Consider the following 25,386-nt stretch of genomic DNA (forward strand, 5'->3'; position numbering starts at 1 on the left):
TGCTGAACTTCAATGAATTAACATATAAGGCTTCAGACTAAATAGCTTTAGATATGACTCATAATCTTCAGTAGCCTTGTTGCAGTTTAAGCCCAGTCAGCAGCCAAGCCCCTTGCAGCTGCTTGTGCTCACTCTCCCTCCAGCAGGATTAGGGAGAGAAAATTGGAAGTGTATAAAAGTTAGAAAACTCCTGGGTTGAGATAAAGGCAGTTCAATAAAGAAGGCAAAAGCGGTGCATGCAAATTGCAAACAAAGCAAAACAAATTAATTCACTGCTTCCTGTGGGCAAGCAGGTGTTCATCCATCTTCAAGACAGCAGGACCCCATCATGTGTAATCGTGACTTGGGAGGACAAATGCCATCACTCCAAATATCCTCCCTTCCTCCTCTTCCCCCTGCTTTATATCCTGAGCATAGTGTTCTGTGGTGTGGAATATCCCTTTAGTCAGTTTGAGTCACCTGTCCCAGCTGTGTCTGCCCCTAACCTCCCACATACTTGTCACAGCACAGCTGGTATGTAGCTGGCCATCTAGATCCAATTTGGCTTGACTAGTTTGTTAGAGAAAAGAAGTAAAGTCCCTAGATGAGCAATGATAGGATAGATTTGAACTCAAACAAAGAGCCCCCAATTCCATTCAATCCTGAATGCAGACATATCATTTGTCAGGGAGCTAGGCAGTGCAGAGACCCCAACAATCAGTTGTCTAAGCATGGGAACCCCCTGTAAAAGCCGAACAATAAACCGTGCTGTTTGTCACATGATCATCGGTAATTTCTGTCATACCTGTCTCCAATCTGGGACCTTAATGTATTACATACTGCCATCCTCCTCATCAGTGTAGTAGTATGAAAAGCAGAAAAGACCTTCGCTCTGTGCAAGCGCTGCTCAGCAATAACAAAAACATCTCTATACTATCAACTGTATGTCCAGCACAAACCCAAAATACAGCTCCATGCCAGTGACTGGGAAGAAAGTTAACTCTACCCCAGCCAAAACCCGCACAAGCCTACATTCTCCTCATTTACAGTTGTGACAAAAGCCCAAGAGGGCTTATTTGTAAAAAGACTGAAACCTTTGTACAGTAACAAGTGTCTTGACTGTTTTGAGCTTCCTAATGTGTCTTTTTCCACCTAACTGATCTTGTAACTTGGCTTTAGTGATGAGGACTCAGGGGAGTCTCAGGTTAATCTTAAATACCAAGCTCTGGGCTCAGATGCAGATTGATAAAGCCAGTGAGAAGAGTATCCGGATCACTGCCATGGATACAGAGGACCAAGGAGTTAAAGTTTTTCTTATATCAGTGAGTACTGTTTATGTCTTAACCATCCTACTAATGTTGGTGCGTACTTAAACTGTAGCTGAGGTACCAGTCCATTTTTATTTGCACCTACTCTGTTTTAACATCACCCCTGCCTCAAAGACAAGACACTTGGCAGATTTGCTTGTCTAAAAAGTCTTGCTAGTTGTGAACAAATACCACCCTAGGAAGCCACGTTGTTCAAAGCATTGCCCATGGAGTCATGGGATCTGTTCCACACAGACTCTAATTACAGTGTTTCATGCAGATTATTTTCTGATCAAAAAAAAAAAAAAAATTGGCATTATTTAATAGATTTTATGTAGTAGTTTAACCAAAATTAGATCTAGTGGAACTTTCAGCACAGGAAAACTGCAGTGTGGGAGGATGAATAGTGATTTCTGAGCTTACTAAATGGGGAACAGCAATCGCAATCAGAATTACTAAATCACTTGGGATCTGATCATACAGTCAGCAAGGGAGAAAGGCCATTCTCTAATGCTTGCTAAAGCACTAACAGATTTGGAGAGGTCTGAGAACATTCTTTTGATTTAGACTGATTTACACAAGATGCAAAAGAACAAGCATCTTGTAAAAGAATTAGTGTTCCTAGGGATCAGAAATTGAGAGCATCAGCAAATGGTCAGCTTTTCCTGTGACATTAGGTTTCTAGGGTTGGGATCTGGAGTCCCAGAATTGAACTTAATGATAGCAAATATGCATTGATGAAGAAAAATAAGTGAAATTATTGGGTAGGTTTTTCTCCATATTTTTCTAGTTTTGAAAGTTTTGAGTTAATCTGTCATCAGGGTATTCACTCTTGATTTTAGTATTGATAAAAATATCTTGTTTGGAATTATTTTTCATTTCAGTTTATTGCAGGGGAATTTTGCAAATATGGAGTTGACACATTCAGGTGTCAGATTGGGTGGATGGAAACTATTTTTTATGAAAGAATTTGGGGAAACTATTTCTTATGAAAGAATTTGACAGGTTGTCAAAAATGCTTCCCTCTGAAACAGAGAGTGTTCAAAAAATTTTTGAATAGTTCCCTGTCTGTTCATTGAGTTTTCTCATTATATCTCATATTGAAATTTTTGGCAGTGCCTCATGAAATTGAGGCTTGATTATGATTAAATAATGTGTGAAATTGAATTACTGACAGGCCAGCAAAAATCTGCAAGATTTTAATTGAAGGTCTTTTTAATATGAGCTTTTGGGAGGTGTCAGGAAAGCTATGTGATTTCTGTGTGAAGAAGGTTATATGAGATCAGCAAATACTGGGTATGTTAGCCAGAGAAAGTTGGAACTAAGCAGAGGAATATACTCTCACCACCAGAGTTCTGTATATCTACTGTCCTACTGTGTGTACCACAGCCCATTCTGACTGGTTTGAAAAACACTTTATGAGAAAACTAAAAAGTATATTGTGAAATTTGGTATGACTGGTGTATATTATGTCAGCAGTGTTTTACTGTGTTATCATTCCATGCACCTTTTCTTATTTCTGAATATTAAAAAATGCAGGCAAGCTCTAAAGATACAGGGCAGTTGTATGCTGCACTGCACCATCGGATCTTGGCCTTGCGCAGTAGAGTGGAACAAGAGCAAGAAGTCAAGAATGTAGCACCTGAGCCAGAGGTAACGCAGTCAAATGAGGAAGACAGTGATGATGATGATGTCATTGCACCTTCAGGATCAGTTGGAAGTGGTAAGTAAGAAAGACAATGGTGTTTCCTGTTTTCCATGCATTCTTCTGTATCATTTCTTAAAGCAGTCTGTGCTCTTTGTGTATGTCTATAGAGTAGGACTATTGCATGGCTTTCCTTTTTGAACAGAAATACTCCTTGCTTCTTCTCCAAACTGGTAAAAGGCCCCTTTGCTGCCTGTGAGTTACATGCCACAGTTTAGCAGAGGTTTTCTGTGCTTTTTATCATTTACAGGATTTCTAAGGGTGGTTCTCAGTTTCACTTTTGCCTTCATCATGGCCAGGAGTTGCACATAAAACCTGAGATGACTCAGGATCAGTAGATAGCATCCAGACTGACCTTTCAGTAGGGAGCTGTTTGGAAAGCAGAAGGTTTACAAAGGAGCATAGAAGAAGTGTAATGTTTTTTATTGTGCATGAGGAGATCATAATTTAAGAAAAATACTTGTCTTCAGTTTGAGGAAGGCTTCCTTTTGTACTCTCAACTTGGAAGTCCTCTGTGCTTTGCTTTCTTGTGGCTGAGAACATAGAGCCTTTGACAGTCCTCCATCCTGATTCCCAGAAGGGGAAAAAAGGAGGAATGAGTATGAGTAAAAGCAGTGGGAAGATTGAAGAGCTTGGAAACTGAGCTTTTAGGTTTTGGGATGCTGCTGGGATTCCTGAACTAGATTAGTCAAGAACATAAAATTCTACAGTAGACACATCTTAGTCTGGAGAAGGCCATATGCAAGGTGGAGGAGGAGGAATTCTACAGTTTTCATCTCTCATTGAACACCTGATTCTGAGACTTATGTAGGCTACTTGGGATGGGTCTTTTACTGCAAGGCAAGAAACAAAAGATATTTCTTATGACCAATAACTACTTTTATTGTTTCAGGTCCTAATGATGAAGGTGATGGGCAGAACGTTGGCAGCACATAGCAGATGTGAGCTGATCTGCTTGCAAGGCTGCTATGAACACCATCTTGCAGGCATCTCTGGATACCCCAGGCCAGCGATTATTTCAGGCAGTTTTGAAAGCTCCAGGACTTAAGAACTGTGCATCTCTGTTCTTTTTGTTTGAGTTTTTGGTCTGGATCAGTAGATTCCACACAAAAAATAGCAGACTTGGAAACTACCTGAATGTGGTTTGGGACGTTGAAAGCTCATCATATTGATGAGCAAAAAAAAAAAAAAAAAAAAAAAAAAAAAAAAAAAAAAAAATCCAACCCCAAAACAACAAAAACACAAAATGCAACCACCCCCAACCATTTCCCCTCTTCCTTGTAATTAAAATGGCACATTACAGCTTGTCACAGCTTTTCATTGGGACCTTTTGGCTGTTTCTTCAATAGTTCATGTCTTGCAGGTCTCCAAGATAGAACTTTTTGACACGGTTCCAACTCGAATTCTGCTTTTATAGCCCCTACTCCCCTTTACGCAGGGAAACCCGGTCCTTAATAGCTCCTATGCTCACTGGCTGCCCTTTTGGGTTCCTTTTTTTTTTTTTTTTGGACTGTAGATGGGGCAGGTTATGTTTTTACCTTTTAATCGCAACATAGGTTGTGGATGTGCACACCATTGTTTGCTGTCTAGTGGGTTTGTAAACAGAAAGAAACAAAACATTGTGGTTCATCAGAAAAGCTCTTTTAATGCGATAAGAGACTTTAAAGTCTGCAGGACGTTTTGCTAACTCCTTTTTTCTTCCCATTTCATTATTATTTTTTGGGGATTTATATTGTGGTGAGACTTTTTTATTTTAGTTTTTCAATAAGATGCTCTTGTGTGTTGAAAAAGTGAAACTATTGTTTTGTACTGTTCTTTTCTGTTACTATTTAAGGGAGAGCTAAGCCACTATATATAATAGATGTTGCATACAATTTTTCTTATAAAATTTTGTTTCTGTGGCTACAGTAAAGTGCAGGAGGCATACAGGTTACACCTTCAGAAAAGTTAATGACAAAACAGCTGTTAGCCCTTGGAAAAATAAAATAGGCTCATGTATTTTAATGAGCTCTGCCAGCCATTAAAATAAATCTGTATAATAAAGCAGCTCTCATTTAATGGCTTGATTCAACAAGCCATTTAAGCACTTGCCTGACTTAACTGTATATGAATAATCTTACTGAAGTCAATGCAACTCTTCATGCTTAAAGTTGAGGACATTTTTTAAAATCTTGCTGAATTAATGGCCTTAAATAGAAAATTTAACTTCTAAATTCTTCCTGTCCCTGTCCCATTTCCTGAAGTCTTGCAGCATGAAGAAAAAGGTAATACTGCCAGCCTTGAGTAGTTTGGGCTGAAGGTTATTGTATTCTGTTCCACCACAAATAAAAGCAAAAATGTGGTTTTCTGTGTCCAATTCTGAAGTACTCCTACTGTAACCATAACTCCTTTTTTATTTTTCTTTGGGTGTTTTTTAAGTTGAGTTTTATTTTCTTATTGAAACCTATGGTATGTTCTTGTCCAGCAAGGTTGGAATTTGGTAGTCACCAGCTCACTTTCACTTTAAATTCCCCAAATTGTTTTATTTCCTTTATAAATAGTTTGCTGATAGATAATTTCTGACTTGCATGCTTGCTCTTTTTTTAGGTTAACAATCTAAAATGCATCACCTAAAAGAAAATGAAAGGGAATGAAGCATTTGCTATAGCATGAATTGAAAACAGAAACCCAGGTTATAGCACAAAATCAACTTTGAAATTTAGCATTCAAATAGCAAAACAGTCCATATTGCCTCTGTTTTAATGAAACACACTTTTCACTGGCAGCCAAGAACTCTTCCCCTGTTTTCTGTTGTTAATCATCGCTGAAGACTGATGCTGTTTCCCTTTTCCTGATAGCCAGTTGAAGGAACATCTGTGATTACTTTTCTGGCAATTGAAAAGGGCTAATGATAAGCTGTGCCACTGCATCCTCAGCTCTCTGGATTGTCTGCTCATGCCTTCTTGCATTTTGGTTTTTCTTTTTCCTTCCTTAGGGTTATAGGGGTTTTTACCAATGCACAGAGCTATTGCTGCACCCCCTACATTTGGCATACTTCAGCAGGAACATAGCAGATTTCTTACCCACCACACAGTTGTTTCTGCATCACAAGGTCTGGGGACTTTGAAGTAAGTGATCTGCATTTTGGATCTGGGATCTTTTACATTGTTGAGGTACTCAGATATAAACCATTCTTTTCAAAAACCCTTGCACTGTAAAACTGTTTTTTGTCAGCAGCTTGTTCATAAGAAAAATTAATAGGGTGTCTTGGCCCGCACGGCCTACTTCTGTGAAAACAGGCATTATTTCCTGGTCCTAGGCTCTATGGCGTCCATGCTGAGTCTTACATTGAAGTGTTTTACCTAAAATGCAATTGATGGTGCATGAAGATTCAGAAATATTGAATAAGCATGCTTTGGGGTTTGATGGTACACAATCACCTACAGCTTTCTGTAAAAAAAAAATTTCAGCAACCATTTACTGATGCAGATTTTATTTTTAGCTAGGAGCTTTGCATAAATGTTTATAGTGTAGGCAGAAATGTTGCTGTGCATCCCAACAGAACTGGCAGTGGGTTGAATTCAGGCCCTGCCCAGCAAGATACAGTTAGCCAAAGCAAAACCCTGACTTAGCTCTCTGCTTTAAGCCTTAGTAAGCCAGTGACAGGCAAAACTGGATAATGCCCATGTGTCTCAAAAGATCTATGTAAGACTGTCATATCAAAATGTACATGGGAATTGCATTAAAACCTGTGTCAGCAAGCAAGCAAACAAAACACCCTGAGCCCTGCGTTGTGTTTCCTGTACCAAGCAGCGGCTGTCCGAGGGGAGGATTAGTGACCAGCTCTGCTGCCTTACAACAATCTTCCCCGTGATCATGCTTGTGCTCTGTCTGTCCCCTTAGGTCTCTTGTTAAGTTTTGTGTGGTGTTGACAGTTCCTGTATAGCCTGTTGGCTGCTGACCCACACAGGTACAGCCTTTCAGATTTCCAAGTGGAAAAAAAATGCTGAATAGTGTAGTAAAGTTGAACATGCTTGCTGATGACTCAACAGTGAGCTACTCTGCCAACCAGGAGGGCCAGCCATGTCCATGGGGGGCATCAGACCAACTGAGCAAGCTCTGCACTGGGGCAGCCTCAGCTTGAGTTCTGGGGGCAGTTTTGGGCACCACAGTATAAAAAAGACATTAAGCTAGTAGACAAGTGTCCAAAGAAGGGCCACGAGGATGGGGAAGGGTCTAGAGGGGAAGCTGTAGGAGGAGCTGCTGAGGGCACTTGGTTTGTTCAGCCTGGAGAAGGGGAGACTAAGGGGAGATCTCAATGCAGTCTTCAACCTCCTCATGAGGGGAGGCTAGGGGAAGGTACCAGTACCACTGATGACCAATGACGGAGCTTGAGGGAACAGCATGAAGCTGAGTCAGGGGAGGTTCAGCTTGGATGTCAGGAAGTTTTTCACCCAGAGGGTGATTTTAGAACTGGAATGGGCTCCTCAGGGCAGTGGTCACAGCACCAAGCCTGAATTCAAGATGGATTTGGACAGTGCTCTCAGTCATAGGGTGGGGTGCCCTGTGCAGGGCCAGGAGCTGAATTTGATGATCCTGATGGGTCCCTTCCAACTCATCATACTCTGTGATTCCATGAAAATGATAGAATGGTGATGTCACTGAAACCAGAACTAAGCCTCTTAGCCATAAAATGGAAAAAAAAAAAAAAAAAAACAACCCAAAAAGACCAACCACACCCACAGGAAACACAAACATTCAAACATTAAGGTAATGTTGTCATTACAACATCTTTCTGTAGTCCAGTTCCCAGTTCATTGCTTTAAAAAAGACAGGGCAGGAAATAATCTCAATAAATGAGTCCTCAGCCATCCAGCACTAGAACTAGGGTGGGAGGTGACCAGATTGTTAAAAGCCTGCAAAAATAAAAACCGTCCAACTTTTTAATGGCTCCTCTTTGTTCCCTGATGTATCAATTGATGCCATTGCTTGGGTATTACTGCCATTAAATGACTGCTCCTAACACATCCCATTCTGCAGTTCAGCTGGTCTCTTGCTCTCCCAGTGAGTGTAGAAAATGGTTTATTTTCTTTCTAGAAACATGTTACATATTTCAAAATTTACCATTTTTCCCATAATCTTCTCTAGTTTTAGGAATTCCAGTTATGATAATTGCTATAATTTGTCATACAATATTTTATTAAACTGACTTTTCACTGTGTGCTTTTTCTCCCCGTGTTACTTGGTCTTTCTGTCCACTGACTGGCTTAAATTGAACTCTGGTCCATTCTGTGGGTAGCAGATTTTCACACAGGATGTTACAAAAATGGTTTAATTTTTTTTAAAGGATTTCTTTTTTTTCCCTCCTGTGAAATCATCACAGGCCAACACAGTGCAAGAGAGAATTGCTAAATCAGACAGTCAGCCTTGATTCTTTTCTGCTAGGTGAAAGTACAGGTATCATTCAGAAATGCTTACAGATAATTTCTGTAAATAAAAGTCTCATTTGGAGGTAGTATTCAGAGCTCCCTTTTGGCTACCTTCTTTCAAGGACTCCTTTTCAAAACTTGTCCTTTGTAAAGATACAAAAACTGAGTTTGTCACTGGTAATTTTGTTGCATGGGTGTGCAGTAAATGCCTTTTTTCCAGGGTTATCTGTGAATTAAATGTGGGGTTGTTTTAAATGAACCACTCCTCATCAAATTCTGGTAGCTTATCTTCAGCTTCTAATGGAACTGGAAAAGCCAAGTGGTGATGTTATGTTTGATTTCCTCTGTTCCAGAGACTAGGAGGTATCATTGAACCCCACTGCAGGGTGTCTGCTGCTGGTAACTGAGCATCCATGTGCTGACTGTACACTGTCCTCTGAAAGCAGCCTGGTGTCTGTAGTCCATGTAGCAGACAAGATAAATTCCTGTTCCAGAGAATTCAGAGCACAAATTCTGCTGCAGCCAGAAGGACAAGGACAAGGCCCTACAAAAAGCTCCCAAGAGGGAAGGATGGGGTAATGTTTTGAATACAATTTGCTGATGGATGGTTCTGTCATTTTTGAAAAGTTTTTTGAGAAGGAGCTCCAATTGTGAGAAATGACACTCACTTAAAAAATTTAGAAGGTTTATTAAAACCTTATCAAAAAGTACAACAGAAGACTGAATAGAGAAAATAATACAGCGCACCAGGAGCAAATGATTCTATCACCATCTGCTCATCCACACAATGAATGTTCTGTCTCTCAATCCTTTAGCCACTCCCAAAGTTTTGTCAATCAACTCTTTCTTCACTGTCCAGTGGTAATTTTCCAGAGATAATTTTCTTGCATCTTGATTGGAGGTCAGGTGTTGCCATAGTAACAAGTCAGTCCTCCCAAGTGTCTGGACTACCCAGGTCATTCTGTGATAACAACTCAAGGGGGCAGAAACATAACTATACATCTACAAAACTTCTCTTAACATATACTTAATATTTGCTCTTTAATTGTGAGAGTCAATCATCACATTACTCATCTATAACAAACCCCCCTTTTCATTTTCTATAAGTCATTTGGCTTGAGCAATTAACTTAAAAAATTTTTCTCCCTTGAATGAGTCATACTAACATCTGTTGATGTGGGCAAGAACAGTGGGAACCAGAGTAAAAACTCAGGTTTTCCCTAAACACACTTATTTGGAATGGACAAAAGGACATCACAGAGGTCCAGTATGGCTTTGAGTCCCATGGGATTCCTAGCCATAGTAGGTGAATCTTATTGGTGAGTACAGAGCCCACCTCGGTCTTGCCCTCTAATTCCTTTTGTATTAAAAGACAATTGAGGAATAATAGAGGTCCAGTATGGCCTTTTTTGCCCCTACCTTACCATGCCTATGGGGTTGCTATCTACAGCAGGGCTATGGAATCTTCTTGGTAGTGAACAAAGGGACCAACCTGGTCTTGCACTCCATTCCTTGTCTTGCTTTACTTGTGGTTCTTAAGGAGGCTGTCTCATTACCTCTTACAGTCCCTCGTTTTCTTCCCCATAACAGATCCTTGTAATTCTCGCCCATTAAAACAGGAAAAGAGTTCTCAAGCTGGCTGGTGGAAACTTGAATCTACTTTTTGAGTATCTTATTTTTTTTCTGGTTATCTCTTGGTCTCTGCTTGAAAGTAAGTCAATCTCATTTCACCCAGTATGGATGTTAAAGTCCATTCTTTGGGTTCTTCTACTGGGCCTTTAACTCTGTTGGCATGAGTTCATCCCCGCTCTGCAGTTTGCACAGCTGATACACCGAGGAGTTAGGGACTGATCTCTCCAAGACTTGATCATTTCCCAATCTCCAGGATTAATATTAAGGATTCTGAAATCCAGGGTGGTAGTTGAAGAATTGCCCCTTTATGTCTTAGCCCTTCTAAGGTTTGTGCTCTAGACATAACATATTTCTTGGCATTGGCTTCCCCTTCCTCATAGGTGGAACCCTCCTGGGGCAAGGTCAAAAAGGGTAACCCAAACATCATTTCATCAGCTGAGACCCCCAGATCTGACCAGGGCTTGGTTCTAATTCTTAACAAGGCTAAAGGGAGACGTTTTATCCATGACATCTGGGTTTCAAACATCAGCTTAGCCAGAGTTCTTTTAAGAGTTTGATTCATCCTCTCAACACAACCAGAACTCTGTGGATGCCATGGAGTGTGTAATTCCCATTTTACTCCCAAGGCTTGAACAACTATCTGCAATATTTTAGATATGAAATGAGTTCCTTGGTCTGAATCAATCCTGTTTAGCATCCCCTATCAGGGGATGATTGATTCTAGAAGTGTTTTAATCACAACATTGGTATTGGCTTTAACAGACAGTACTGCCTCTACCTAATGAGTCAAGTGACCTACTATCACTAGCAAAAGCTTCCACCGGTGTACCTGGGGAAGCTCGGTAAAGTCTACTTGGATGTTTTGAAAGGACTGTAAGGCTAGTTCTCACCCTCCTCTGGATGTTTTCCTCGTGACTTTCTTATTCACTTGTTGACATATCACAGACCGTTCAGTTACTTGCTTGGCTATTCCGAAAACTCCTATGCAGTCCCAGTCCCTGAGAAATTGATCACTTAGCGCTTGAGTACCCCAATGTGTTGTACCATGTATGCCTTCCAGCATTTTCCTGGCAAGGGGTTTATTCAACATTTGCCTCCATCTGCTATCTCCACTTCCCTTCATTATCTCTCTTGGCTCCTATTTTAAGGAGTTCTTCCTCTTCTGTCCCACTGAATACAGGGACTTGCATTTCTCTCATGGGGGCTAATATCATAATTAGTTTTTCTTTCCCTGATTCGGCTGCGTTTTTAGCTTCTAAATCTGCTAAATTGTTCCCTCGTGCCTCTTGAGTCACCCCTTTTTTGATGTCTTTTTGTTGCAGTTAGTTTGGGAGATCCCCCAAGAGTCCCTGGGGGGGCCCCTAAGCTGTATGATCACTGGTAGCAGCAGGCAGGCAAGGAGACTCCAAATGGCTTCTGAAGTGCTAATTAGATGAGGGGTTTTATTGGGGGTCCCACCCCCAGGAGCAGCATGGTTTTTGAGGGAGAAGGGGGGAAGGGGGAGGGAGGTGGAGAGACAGAGAGCCTAGGGAGAGAAGGGCCAAGAGAGACTCTGTGGTCTCCCCCCACAGCTTAACAGGGAGATTCAAGGTGGGCGTGGAATCAGACTTGGGCCAATGGGATTACAGATCCATGATACTGGAGGGGAGGAGCACAAGCTTGGAATAAAGATTTCAAGGGGTGAGACAGAGCATACCATTGAACGAAAATGTAACACCACATCTTTTAACATATACTACTGCCACTTCCCCTAGTAATTGTAAGGTTTGTAATGCTTCCTAAATAAGTTTCTTGTGAATCAGTCCCTTTCCCTTTGAATTTAATAGCCCCCTTTCTTCCCAAATTTTTACAATGGTATGCACTACTCTAAAACCGTATTTTGAGTCTGTATATGTTGTTCCTCTTTTCTGTTGTAATATTTTTAGAGCTCATTTTAGGGCATATAACTCACATGCTTGGGCTGACTAGTTGGAAGGTAACTTTTCCTTTTCTATGGCTGTCAACCCTTCATCTGTCGTTATAAAGTGTGACACAGCACAAAGTACCATGACTCCATCAGAAGGGTGCAAGAAAGAGATTTATTATAGCAACATGTTGTTTTTATACTTTTTCAAGATATTTACATTTACCTAACATACACATTCACTGTCCATTGGTTATAAGAAAGAAACAAAGTTCTCAGTAGGTGATCAAGGAGCCACATCATTCTGTAAGCCAGCTAGAGTCCGTATCTCTTAACTTTCTCTCCTTCATCGCATCGCCATGGTGACAACCTTGGTGTCTTCCTCAGGAGAGATACGGGCTTTTCTTTATCTTCAGGAAGCCTTTGCTGGCTCACAAGAACAGCTCAGAATGTCTTTCTTACATTCATCCACTTTACCCCGATACCCAGTACCCCTGGATTACCCTTGAAGATCCATTAATGTACAATCATTTCCCTCCTCGGAGTGGTTGATCTGTTAGGTCCTCTCTTACTTTAGTTTGATAGTTTATAACCTCTAGGCAATTATGTATTAGTTCCTCATCTTGTTCTCTATACAAAAACTGGGCAGGGTTGAGTTGGTGACTCACGATTAGCTCTAAATCATTATCTATTAAGATGGCTTCATACTTTAGCACTCAGGAAATAATGAGCCATTTCTCAGTCTTTTGGCTCAGGATACTCTTTACTGAGTGTGGGGCATATATCTTCAATTTTCCCCCAAAGGTTAATTTTTTGCTTTCTTCTACAAGTAGGGCAGTCACTGCCACCACCTGAATGCCGGTTGGCCACCCCCAGCTGACAGAGTCTAGTAATTTTGATAAATAGGCCACTGGTTTCCTGGATCCTCCCCAGTCTTGGGCTAGTACTCCATAAGCTACCTTTTTTTTCCTATATCTACAGATAAAAGGGTTTGTCTAAGGCAGGAAGACTCAGTGCTGGTGCACTGACTAACTTTTGCTTTAAAGCTTCAAACTTTTGCTCATCTTCTTTTTCCCACCTAATCTACTAACTTTTCATACAAGAACTTGATGGCCTGTGGGTATCTTTCAAGCCATAGCCTACAATATCCCAACAAGCCTAGAAACCTTCTAACTTCCATCTTAGTTTTAGGCCATGGAAATGAGACTATGCCTGTAATTCTCTCAGGGTTCAGTTGCGGGCTCCCTTGACAAATCACATGTCCTAGGTATTTTACTTCACATTCTACAAATTGGAGTTTCCCTTTTGATACCTGAAGTCCTTGGTCCCCCAGAAAATTAATTGCCATGGTGCATTCCCAAACTTCTTTTTCTGCCTGTCCTGAGAGAAACAAATCATCTACATATTGGATAAGTTTTATCTCAGGTTTGATGGAGAAAAGTTGTAGTACTTCTCCTAGTGCTTGACCACTGAATAGGTTTGAAGATTTGGAAAACCTTTGGGGTAACCTAGTCCACCAAAGCTATTGCTTCCTCCCTGAATCAGGGTCCTTCTATTCAAAGGCAAATGTATCTATCTCTACCTTCTTCTGCTAGTGGGCAAGCCCAAAAAGCATCTTTTAGGTCTGTCACACTAAACCACTAGTGTGATGTCAGTAGTGTATAGTGTTGCAGTGAGGGAGACTTGGGACGCTCAATATGAGAATCAGCAAGCTTCGTTTATTGATTAGAGCATCAGACATTTATGCACAACAAGTAATAAGCTCATACATATTCTGTAAGCTAAGCAATCTATTGGTTATACTATAGATATCCGTTCCCCTCTTACTTCCTCATTCCTTACGACTTACATCTTATTTTTCTCATCTCTCTCTTTCTCAACTACATCATGTTGTTATCATAATACAGCTATGCTCAAGGCCACAGCATCCTTGCAGGTGCAGGGCCTCAGATTAGCTGGGTCCGGTACTTTTCCAATTCTTGGTCAGCTATTCAGAGCATGTCTACGTGGCCTTTGTCATGTAGCCACTCTTCCACAGTATAGGGGTTAGGCACTACTGGGTATCGATTCACTGTTCTTTTATTCACTTGTCTTAAGTCTTGGACAAGCCTGTAATTCTCATCTGACATCTTTAGTGGTAGTATGGGTGTATTATGGGGGGGGCATACATGGTTCTAAGGTCCCCTCCTTGAGAAGGCCCTGGATCACTGCCTGTTATCCTCATCTCCCTTCCAGGGAGAGTGAATATTGTCATATCTGAACTGGATGGTTTTCATTAACTATATTTATTACGGTAGGTTTCATGCTTATTTAATTCAATTTTTCAGTTTTGCACATACCATTTTATGAATTTTTTTCTTATCTTCTTCCCTTGTTGGAGAAGCTTAACTACCATTTTTGCTTCCTCTGGGAGTATTCCAATGTCCAACTGCACCTGTAAATCCCATCCTAATAAATTGCACCCGGCTTCTGGAACTAATAGGACATTCCCAATCTCTATTTTATTTGCCCCTTCAAACTTTACTTACTTTATAAATGAGACTTGGAACCCTTCCCCTTTTGCACCTACTACTTGCATAGTATCTTGACCCTTTTTGCACCCCTTTGGAATTCTACAAACACAAGTTCTTTCAGCCCCTGTGTCTATTAAGAATTCCAATTCTTCCTCCTGGGAACCCATTTTTAAAGTTATCAAGGGCTCCTGATGATATTCTGTCCCTAGGAGGTAGAGCCCCTGACACCCCTAGTCTTCTGCTTCTCCTTTTTGCTCAGTCTCAGAGACCTTCAGGTCCTTTTCCCTTTGGAGGCAATTCTTTCTGATGAGCCCATTCTCTTTACAGTAAAAGCAAACTGGTCCTAGATTTCCCCATCTCCCAAACTCTCTTTTTTGTGTCCAGTCCCAAGGAGCTGTATCCCCCCTCCATCTGTCTTCTCACATTTGGGGTCCCCCTCCCTTACATGGGTTGTTCTTTACATGCTGGTGTCCTTCCCTAATGGCAGTTACCATTACCTTGGCTTTCGCCTTGGCCTTCTCTTCATCCCTCTTTACATACACCTTCTGTGTCTCTCTTAAAAGATCTTCTAATCTCCTTTCTTGCAACCATCCCACTTTTCTAACTTCCTCTGTAAATCTGGCCAAGCGTGAGTGACAAAATTTATCTTTAGTAAGATCTGTCTGGCCATTGTATCAGGATCATATTGCTGGCCAGAGGTCTGTGTACAAATCATAATTGGGACTGAACTGCTGGGGAACGTGTCTCAAGTTGTTTATTTTCTAGCATCACTCTCATTACATGGTTATGACAATGGGAAGATGCCAACAGCTCATGTCCCCAGCAGCAGACAAAGAACTTAATGTTACAACTTCAAAATTTTTTGACCAACCGCACAAAGCAAAAGCATATTGACAGTAGTTCTATCCAATCACTATAAGCACACATACCTTTTGTTAAAACAATGCCTGCTTATTTCGAATACAATGACTGCTTGTAAGCCTTAAAACACAATTCACAGAGCTCTATTATTAAGCTTAGAACTTCCTAATATCTTGCTAGATAAACTTTTCTGCAGCTTAGGGAGTTATTCTAGACAAGTGTTAATACACAGACCATTGTTCTATTTGTCCTTACTTTTCTACTACTTATATAATTTTTCTGCTGACAAATCTTATGGCTACTGCTTAGCTCTAATTGCAGATCTCTTATCTCTGAGGCCTGTCTTTTGCAGCTTTCCCATAACCCTCTAATTTTAAGGATTCCCACAGGTCAACCCCTGAATATTGCCTCATATTTTCCCTCAGTCTTTCTAGCTACTCTGTTGGGGTTTCTTCCCTCTTTTGCTGCTCATCGAAAGCATTTTGATTTCATGGAGCTACTTCTTTGAAACCTCCTATAATTAACGTTCTGTACTCCTCCACATCTTGTCTTCCCCCAGTGCTGTTTTTGTCCCAGCTGGGGGACACTACAGGCATTTTCAGGTCCCCAGGAGGTCCTTGCATGTGCTCCCTTTCCCATATCCGTATCCCAGCGGCCTGGATCATCTGTCTTTCCTCTGGTGTGAATAAAATGGTCATTATTGATTGCATCTCTTCCCATGTATAAATACTGGGCCCCAGAAACTGGCCTAACTGTTCCACTAATCCAATAGGAACAGTAATCCTCTAGTAATCCTTTTAATTCTTTCTTGAACATTCTCACGTCAGAGGAATTGAGAGGTACAATTACAAATCCAATTCCTCCCTGCACCCCACACAGTGGTACTTTTCTCAGAGGATATAATACTATTACTTGATTCCCATGCCCTGATCTGCTTTCCTCTCATTGTGCCATTCTATTCCTAGTGTGCAAGGGAGGTACAGTTGGGGCTACTGGAAGTGGAGAGGGCAAGTTTTCTAATGGGTTCCATCTATTATTTTCTGATACCTTAAACAAGCTTACCTTTGAGTTGAAGTCTCCCCCTCCCAGCAGGCAGCGTAGTCACTTTCTTCCTGATTGAATGGTTTCTTAGCTCTTACATAGATGTTTATGCCCAACATATCCTTCCTTTGTCTGATCCATAGCCTGGCCAGTGTGCGTGATTGCTCCTAATTTCCCTTTTAGTCCATTCTACCATGCAGTACTGAATCATTCTGAGCTCGTCCTTATCTCTGGTACTGGGGTCATATTTCCACTGGGCTAGTTTCCTTCCCAGTGGGCTGTCTGGGGGTGTCCCTATTGTTACTTCCTCACTTCTTCCTTCCTCCTTGGGGAATTCCCTGCTTGTTCCCAATCCCATGTCAACAGGTAACCACAGGCCCTCCCAGCAAGGCCTGCCTTCCTAAGAAAGGAAAAGGTAAGGAGGGAAAAAAAAAGGAAACAAGGGAAGGAGGAAAGAGAAGGAAAGGCAAGAGAGAGAAAAAACTTAACCTCTCTTCCAAAAAGTAAAAAAAAAACCACCTACGATCCAGGGACTTCTGTATCACCGGATTGGTCCCTGCCGTTCCTCTCCTCCTCGGTTCAATGCTCTGGTCCCACAGTCGCACTCTGCTCCCTGCCCTGTCTGGCTCCACTCAGCTGCAGCCCTGTCCCGACATGAGCACAGTCTTCCCTGATGGGCAACCCTTGCTGCAAATCTGTCAGTGGCTGCCCCACTCCCAAGTCCCCAAAATCCTTCAATCTCATGTGTCCCACCAGCCACAGGGTCCTTCTCCATGGGGTCCTCCTGTAGCAGATGCAGGGCCTGCTACGGCTCCGTGGAGGGATGTTTAGAGATAGGTATTTGCTGAGTCATAGGAATTGTACCAGGAGTCCTCACTCTGGTCCTCCTTATCTCTCTGTGACCCCATAGGCTAGTTTCCCTAACCCTTACAATTGGTCAGTTTTCAATCCTCCCTAACCCTATAAAAGAGGCCGTCTGGGCCCATTTTCCCCAGAAGAGCAGCTTCAAGACCCTTCGCGAGACCCTCAGAATAAACCATCGTGGAACGCCTTGGCCGCCTTCTCTCTCATTTCGTCTGCCTCCCAGGAGCCACGGCCAGCCGCAGCCCCTACGAGCAAGCTAAGAGCTGAAATCACAAAAGAGCTGACTTTCACTAAGAGCTGAAATCACTGAGCTTGCTAGGGGTCTCGGCTGTGCGGCTCTCTGGCCTAGGGCACACCAGTCTCCAGAGGGCTGAGGTGTTCAGCCTTGGGCCGCTTGCCTGGGGCGCTTACCCTGCAGGGAACCAGCTATCCGTCTGAGAAGCTAGCCCCTGTGGCTCCATTTATTTTACATCCTCCCATGTGTCCTGCTGTTTTTTCCTCCCCCTATGTGTCCCACTGTTTTTTCCTTCCGACTGTCCAATACCCTGAAGCTTCAACAGACCAGGACAGGTCCCGTGTATTACTTGTTTGAAGCTGACTTTTATACATTGGAATTACGGAATTACAATCTGGGCAAAAATAGTTATGAGGATGGTACTCATCTCCCCTTCCCCTTTTTTCTTTATTCAGTCTCCTGGTATCTTCGGGGTTCCAACCTGTGACCACTGGTAGTCCTGGGAAAGCCTGATAGAATCTGCCAAACTCGTGGCAGGGTCGTGCCTCTTTTGAAAAGTCCTAGGGCCACTGCGGCAAGCATATATCCTGGACCAGTCCCCATTTGTGGGAAATTATACTTTCAAAAAATTTAGGAAGTTTATTAAAATCTTAATAAAAAATACAACAGAAGACTGAATAGAGAAAATAATACAGTGCGCCAGGAGCAAAGGATTCTATCACCATCTGCTCATCCACACAATGGATGTTCCATCTTTTAACCCTTTAGCCGCTCCCAAAGTTTTGTCAATCAACTCCTTCTTCACTGTCCAGTGGTGGAGATCATTTTCTTACATCTTGATTGGAGGTCAGGTACTACCATAGTGTGAAAAATACCAATCACTTGTTTTAAAATTTTAAAAGTTTAATAGTAATAAAGTGGTTATAAAAATAATAATAACAATTAAAGCAATAAGAATTTGGACAATCAGAGTTAGGACAATAAAAAAGCAAAGAGTTACAGATGTCTGGATGCTTCCTGGGTATTAAGCTCCCAAAAAGCATAACCACTAACAAAGGATTAACCCTTAAAAACAATAGCCTGTTGCATATTCATATATCTCATACCTGATGCAAACATTCCTTTCAAACTAGGGATTTTTCTGTTTATTGTCAACTTCCCCCCCCTTCATCTTGTAAATCATTGTTTGGCTCCTCAGAGTCTGGAAGGAGGTGGGAGGAGTCTGGTTTTTCTTGATAAGGAGGCAATAATTCTTTTAGAATTTTGGTGTCTTGTTATCTCTGTGTAAAGAATTTCCTGATTATCTTATCCATTCCTTGAGCTAGTTACAAAAAATATCTTACATTTCATAGTTTCTATTTTATATTATGTTATAGCCTAAAACTATATTTACACACTGATGCATTGTTCGCAGGGGTCTTAGGATGAGGGAAGAGACGAGAACGATGACTCCATGTTCAGAAGGCTTGGTTTATTATTTTATGATATATAATATATTAAAACTATACTAAAAGAATAGAAGAAAGGATTTCATCAGAAGACTTAGCTAAGAATAGAAAAGGAATGAATAACAAAGGCTTGTCTCTGACCAAGACTGTCTGGACACGTGGACTGTGATTGGCCATTAATTAGAAACAACTGCATGAGACCAATCACAGATCCACCTGTTGCATTCTACAGCAGCAGATAAGAATTGTTTGCATTTTGTTCTTGAAGCCTCTCAGCTTCTCAGGAGTGAAAAATCCTAAAGAAAGGATTTTTCATAGAACATGTCGGTGACAACACACTACTTAATAAGGATTAATACAGTACTACAAAATTAATACAACATAACTTTCCAACATAACACATATAGTATTCCTTTTAATATTTGAGTAGAGCCAATCCTATAATATACATTTTTCACAAATAGTAACAAGCTGACCCTCCCAAATGTCCCAACTACCCAGGCCATTCTGTGATAACAACGCAAGGGGGGAGAAACATAACTATACATCTACAAAACTTCTCTTAACATATACATCATATTTGCTTTTTAGTTGTGAGAATCAACCATCACATTACTCATCTATAACACAGTTATCTGCAGCTTGTAGTACGATGGGAACCCCTTCTCCCTGTTTAAGGGAATGAATATTCTGTATCAGCAAATTTATTTATCAGTAGTAAAACCATTTGGAACCAAGTTAGTGTTTTAGGAGTAATGTTACATTAATTATGCATTGCTTTCCCTGGAACTTGCCCGTTTATAGTAAGGTAACTGTTCTTATTGTAGCTCTCTTAACAGCATTGACTGCCTGGGGAGGGTCTGCAGCCCAAGGATATGTATCTGCTGAATAAACCACTACCAGCAGTGTGCAGCAGGTGAGCTGTAGTCTATCCACGAGGCAAGTGGAGAGCTGTAGACAGCAGTGTGCTAAGTCTTGCAGCTACAGGCATTGTACCTGTTGCAAAGCAGGAGATATGTGAATTCTCTGTCCCACCTTCCTTGTCGGTGGAAGACGCATTACTAATCTGCTGCATGGGATATGGTCTCAGAAGACCTTTTAACAGTTGCTTGGATCCCAGAAAACTATTCGTTACTTAATGGTGTAGAGTCTTGCCCTGTGCAAGATTCAGTGGCTTCTGTATGGTTTTTATTGGGGAGAGAACATTTGCAGCATGTGCTGCCCTGCAGGCAAGTGTTTTCTCTGTCCTGATGTCTGGAAGGGTCACACAGCCCTTCATCTGGTGTGCTTAGGAAGAGCTTTGGAGAAAGGGTAAAGCTGTTCTAAAAAATGTGTCCTTTATTAAAGCACCAGTGAGTGCTTGATGGTGGCATTGGTTCTGTGTGTAATAACAGCTAGCTCTCTGGCATGCAGAGGAAGCGGTGCCCTAGCTAAGGGTCAGTGGAAGGCCCTGTGTTGTGAATGCACTCCACACCCACTCGTGCTGACCCTGAGACTGGAACAGAGGTGGTTTGCCTGCTGCATTGTGAGTGCACCCCAGCACATCTCCAGTGTGATACAGCACAGTGCAGCTACCAAACCCTGGCCATGCCCGTACTCCTTTTCCTGCTGCCAGGCTCATGAAGCCCCAACTTTACTGCCAGCAGGATAGAGCACTACAAAAAATTCCTTTGGATAATGGAGCAGTAGCATCCACTCCAGCTGTTTTGAGCTCCTTTTGGAAAGAGATACTGTGGAGGACTCAGCATACTGGAAAATGCAGAAATCAAGTACTTAATATGCTTTTCACATACAGGGAAAAGAGGTAGAGAGGTGAGAAAGCTTGAGCTAACAAGGATACAGTTGTAGACTTCACTCAGATCTTGGACTAATTTCAAGAGTCGGGAAAACAACTGCAACAGCTTTGCTTAGAGGCATGTCACTGACAGGGGAGATGCATGCTAATGTCTTTACAAACTCATTCTATGCATTTGGGTATGGGTGTTAATGTCTTTGAAATGGGTCTTAAAGTCTCTACTGTAAACTTCAAGCAGGTTTGTTACCGAGCCCAGATAGCCCAATTCCTGAAACAGACAAGCGGGGGACAAACCTGAACTTCAGAACTTTGGGGTAAAATGACAGGTTCAAGGGAGAATATGTGGTAAGGAGGTTAGGGAAGACTCAACCTTCCTAGTACCTCAGCCAATGGGAAAAGGAAGAGGGCAACATGCAGCCGGGAATTTGTCATAAAATGAAGCTGTGTCCTCTGAAACCTCGAGAGAAAAAACACCATGGGCGTGTGTCCCAGTGGATTCTCACCTTTATTCAAATAAAATTGCAGGACTCCTCAGTCTCCTTTATGGACATTGGCTTTTCATTGTGTGATTTTCCATACATCACCAAGAAGGTACAGTAGAGAGTTGTCTTTTTATTAGTGTACGATGAACAACTAAAAAATTAATGTATACAGCATCTCTATAACCTGTGTTAAAGCATCTTTATTATTTCAGAAGGAAATAGGAACCATACAGCAGTATAGACACAGACAGAGAATTAAATCAGAATCTTTGAAAATTCCTTAAAAATATTTCAAGCTCCAGTAAGTAAGAGTTGTAAACCCTACCAAAACCAAAACCGAACCACAAACAAAAAAACAACCCCTGCCCCACAAAAATGCAAATCACCCACAACAAAACAAAACCACACTGATCTCCCCATCCCGCAAGCAGCCAACAAAGACAATCGGTAGAGTCACAGCGCCGGAATCAGGCAAACAGCCCGGGAGCCGCGGGTGGGGCACCAGGGAACACGAGGCAGAAATCCCTTAGGCCAGTGAAGGCGCGGGGGGGTACTCGGACAGCGACTATCGCGGAGTGCACAGTCCCGGCCCGGGCGGGGTCCCGGCTCCCCGAGCGGCGGGGCGGAGCGGGGCGGAGCGGGGCGGAGCGGGGCGGAGCGGGGCGGAGCGGGGCGGAGCGAGGCGGGGCGGGGCGGAGCGGGGCGGGGCGGGGCGGAGAGGGGCGGGGCGGGGCCGCCGCACTCGATACGCGCGCGCCTGGCGGGACGATCCCTGGCCTCGCCTCCTCGCGGGGCGGGGCCGCGCCGTCCTCTCGCGGGAGCTCGGTGGTGCCCTTGCCGCCATGGCGGGCTATTGGGACGGGCCCGAGGGCGAGCAGTGCCCGCAGCGCACCTGGCTCGCCACGCGCGTGGGCGCGGCTGCGGGTGGGCACCGGGGGAAGGGAGGCGCACGGGGGGGGCGGCCAATCGGGGCCTGGGCCCGGGCCCGGGCAGTGACGCGCAGTGCTGTGTTGCAGGCCTGGTCGGGGCGGCGTATCGCATCATCCTGCTGCGGCCCGGGTCGGCTCTGGCCGCACTGCAGACGGCGGCGGCGGACAGTGTCACGATGGGTAAGGGCCGGGCCCCTCAGCAGTGGAACTGTAGGGTGGAACTCCGCAGGGACGCCAGTATCGCCTGTGTCCGGTGTGGCTGCGCCCTCACTTTTGCCCTTGCCTCTGCCCCTGCACGGTTTCGGTGGTTCTCTCTTCCACCGGTCTTGGGTCATTGTTTAGCCAAGAGACAGAGCAGTGAAATGGAAAGACATATCCTTGATTTGCAGGTGAGGTAACATATTTTTTGCAATCTACAGTAAAAGGGTACGTTGTGTTTTTTTGTATTTCTAGAATACTCTGTGGGCAACACATAGTATAAGCAAATTTAGGTTTTTGCTTAATATATTTAGGCATTGTGTTTAATAAAGTGCATTTGCTAAACAATGCAATATTTTTGGTGGCAAAAGGAAAATAAACGTGAGGTTTTCCCCGTCATGTTCTGTAGGTAAGGAGAAACTATGCAGTTGTCTTGAATTGTCTTTGGAAGAGAAAGTGGATGCTGAAGAGAGGAGCAGGAAGCTGAAGGAGCTGCATGGTTGAAGCTCATTCTGTCTCTTGTCAAGTGCAGTTTTCTTCTTAGCAGACTTTTGCTTTTCAGTCTAATTCAATGGTTTGTGCCACCTCTGCCTCTCCCCAAGTGCTAGTGCTCTGAGATGGGGCACAGTCAGTCCAGCTTTGCGTTTTTGCTTAATTTGACTCTAAACCAGGATTTGGCATCTCCTCTAATGAGCTGAGGTCGTTATGAAGGCACTGGATCATGTAATCAACTGTGATTTCAATAAATCCCTTAATCCTAAACAGGCGTATTGAGTCCTCTTACTAGTTTCATACCTGAGGAAGGGTTTGTCCTGGCTGCCGTTCAGGAGCCACACCTCATGGCCTCAAGCTGTACATTTTGCCTAAAGATGCCTTGGTCCAAAGCAGGGAGAGCAGGAAAGTTGAAATGCAGTCCTAGGTCTGGGGGTTTTGTTTCTGCAGTGCTCTTTTTAGTTGATTTTGGCATCAGCATAATTCATTTTTTGCATAGATTTGTAACAGGAGCTGCTGGTTTTATATAGGGATTGAAAATTTTTAACCTGGACATTTTTGTTGTTCCTAAGAAAGATGAATTGAAATCTGCAGATGCTGCCTGGTAGGCAGGTTCATGTTTCATGATCAAGAGTTTGTATTAGATACAAACCCAGCTTTTCTTGACACAGCTCTTTGCCAAAGCTTGCTATTATATCAGTGTAGTGTCTAATAGGACAAAGTGTGTAATTCAGTGGACAGGGTGCTTCTACTTTGCAGTTTCTTAGTTCAATTCAAAATTTTTCATTTCAAAGTCAGTTTACAAACAAGAATAATTTACAAACTCAATTCATTTTCCTACTATCCGGTAATCATTGTGAGCCCCAGGCAGGCAGAGGAGGAAAGTGCCAGGACTAGCAGTATATAGGGAGAGCAGAGCCCTTGGGGTTGCTCTGTCTGGTGCTGTGAGGTGGCTTCACAGGGACTTGAGGGCTGAGTTACAGTGCAGAGTCCAGGCAAAGCTGGGGAGGTGGCTGCACAGACACCATCCTCTCTACTACCCCCAGCTGTCAGGGGTGTCCCATGCCTTGTCAGGAAGGGCTGTTAGGTGATACCCTGTCAGCATGCGGTGCTATTTGGTGCCAGTGGGTATGGGGTGCTCTGAGGCTCCAGCTCACAGTGGTGCAGGGGGAGAAACCCAGGGAAGCTGTGAGGGACTGAGTGAATGTTGAGTCTCGCTGTAGCAGCTGGGATAGGATGTCCCTGGGAAATGGGAAACGGATCTTCATTTGTAGTCACTGTGAATATTGAAGTCGTGCTCAGTGTGAATTCTCTGGTCCTTGAGGATTTTGGTTTTGTGTTTTTACTTCTTTACAGCTACGCTGGGAGCTGTGTTTGGCTTAAGTACCTGTCTCAGTGCCCAAGTCCGGGAAGAACCAGAGGATCCTTTGAACTATTTCATAGGCGGCTGTGCAGCAGGAGCTGTCTTGGGAGTGAGAGGTAACTGTGGACAATGCCTGTGTTGAAGTGTGCCCTTTCTGGTTTTAGAAAATTTTCAGTTGGGGAAAAATGTTAAAGAATGTTGATGTCAGGCTTCTTTGGTAATGATTCATCTCAGCCTCTATTCATACCAGTTTCATTGGCATTGTGTGGGCCTGCTAAAATAAATATGGCTGCAGGAGGGAAGGATACCAAACGGGACATGAAGTGATATACAGAATGAAAGGAGAGCTCACTCAGTACTGCCAGTTGGAGTTACCAGTTATACCTTAAAATTGCAGGATGGAAAAAATATAGTTGTGGAAATCCATGTTTTCTTGGCAACAAGTGTGATTTATTTTAGACAGCAAGTACAATGTAGTATCTGCCTTGTGAATTCATCGCATAGTCTGAGGGACAAGCTGTGTCCTGCTGCTGTTGCTCCTAAGCCCTTTGTAAGACTTAAACAGCTCCTGCAGATACTGACACAACTCTGTTTTCTGCAGACATTCATCCTTGAACCTAAAGAAGTGAGGGATTTTTTTTGAAGTTATAATAATCTTTACTTATCTTAGTTGCTGAGCTGATGAGATTTCAAAGCAGTGATTATTATTTTTGTCACTCAAATGAACCAGTTAAGGTTGCCCACTTAAGGGGATGGGCCAGTAGATTACCGAAATTGCTATTTCAAATTGCCAGCCATAAGCATGAGAACTCAATTTTATAAAAAGGTCACTTTTCCAATTCCTCTGGCCAGACAATGTTGCTGATGGTCAAAGGAGTTATGAAAAATGGCAGTCTATCAAGATCTATTGCAAAGGACTTGCGCCTTAATGGATCTTTTCTGGTTTGATGTTTTCTTCAGCTCACAGTTACCTCACTGGCACCACAGCATGTCTGGGGTTCGGAATCACTGCAGCTCTCATGAAGATTGGTAACAAGGAGGGCTGGAGGCTGACAGGACCTCCCAAGCTGTAAATCACCTTTCTCCCTGTGAGCTGGCTTCCAAATGCTGTATGTACTTAGGATGTCATTTAATAAAGATTTGGTCCAATCAGCAATTGCCACAACATGGTGGTGTCATATGGCTGTTTCCTGGCATTTGGGCTGAGGTACAGAAAGCTGGAGCTGCTGAA

At 42.8% G+C, this 25,386-nt stretch overlaps 2 protein-coding genes and 1 long non-coding RNA gene across 4 annotated transcripts in view; 2 read left to right on the forward strand and 1 right to left on the reverse strand.

Moving 5' to 3' along the window:
• The window catches only part of RANBP3 (RAN binding protein 3), a 58,062-nt gene extending 49,862 nt beyond the window's left edge, over positions 1-8,200 (forward strand). For both annotated transcript variants that reach the window (XM_018921707.3, XM_018921709.3), the window contains 3 exons: positions 1,159-1,301; positions 2,826-3,009; positions 3,884-8,200. In XM_018921707.3, the coding sequence (XP_018777252.1) occupies positions 1,159-1,301; positions 2,826-3,009; positions 3,884-3,927 (371 nt within the window). In that variant the 3' untranslated portion in view covers positions 3,928-8,200. The remainder of the gene's footprint in view (positions 1-1,158; positions 1,302-2,825; positions 3,010-3,883) is intronic.
• The window catches only part of LOC127060946 (uncharacterized), a 340,458-nt gene that overhangs the window by 293,625 nt on the left and 21,447 nt on the right, over positions 1-25,386 (reverse strand). The gene's annotated exons all lie outside the window — the stretch shown is intronic.
• Positions 21,932-25,320, forward strand: NDUFA11 (NADH:ubiquinone oxidoreductase subunit A11). The gene is made up of 4 exons (XM_030232562.2): positions 21,932-22,097; positions 22,190-22,282; positions 24,149-24,271; positions 25,116-25,320. Exons 1-4 carry the CDS (start codon positions 22,016-22,018, stop codon positions 25,226-25,228), a joined length of 411 nt encoding a protein of 136 aa, XP_030088422.2. The 5' UTR covers positions 21,932-22,015; the 3' UTR covers positions 25,229-25,320.

This window comes from Serinus canaria, chromosome 28 (assembly GCF_022539315.1).
Source record: "Serinus canaria isolate serCan28SL12 chromosome 28, serCan2020, whole genome shotgun sequence".
NCBI classification, from domain to species: domain Eukaryota; kingdom Metazoa; phylum Chordata; class Aves; order Passeriformes; family Fringillidae; genus Serinus; species Serinus canaria.

Bases quoted from the DNA above. Each gene is read 5' to 3' on its own strand.
- NDUFA11 (XM_030232562.2), top strand. From the start codon at position 22,016: ATGGCGGGCTATTGGGACGGGCCCGAGGGCGAGCAGTGCCCGCAGCGC. The intron at 22,283-24,148 runs GTAAGGGCCGGG...ACTTCTTTACAG, and splicing joins GGCGGACAGTGTCACGATGG to CTACGCTGGGAGCTGTGTTT. The intron at 24,272-25,115 runs GTAACTGTGGAC...TGTTTTCTTCAG, and splicing joins AGCTGTCTTGGGAGTGAGAG to CTCACAGTTACCTCACTGGC.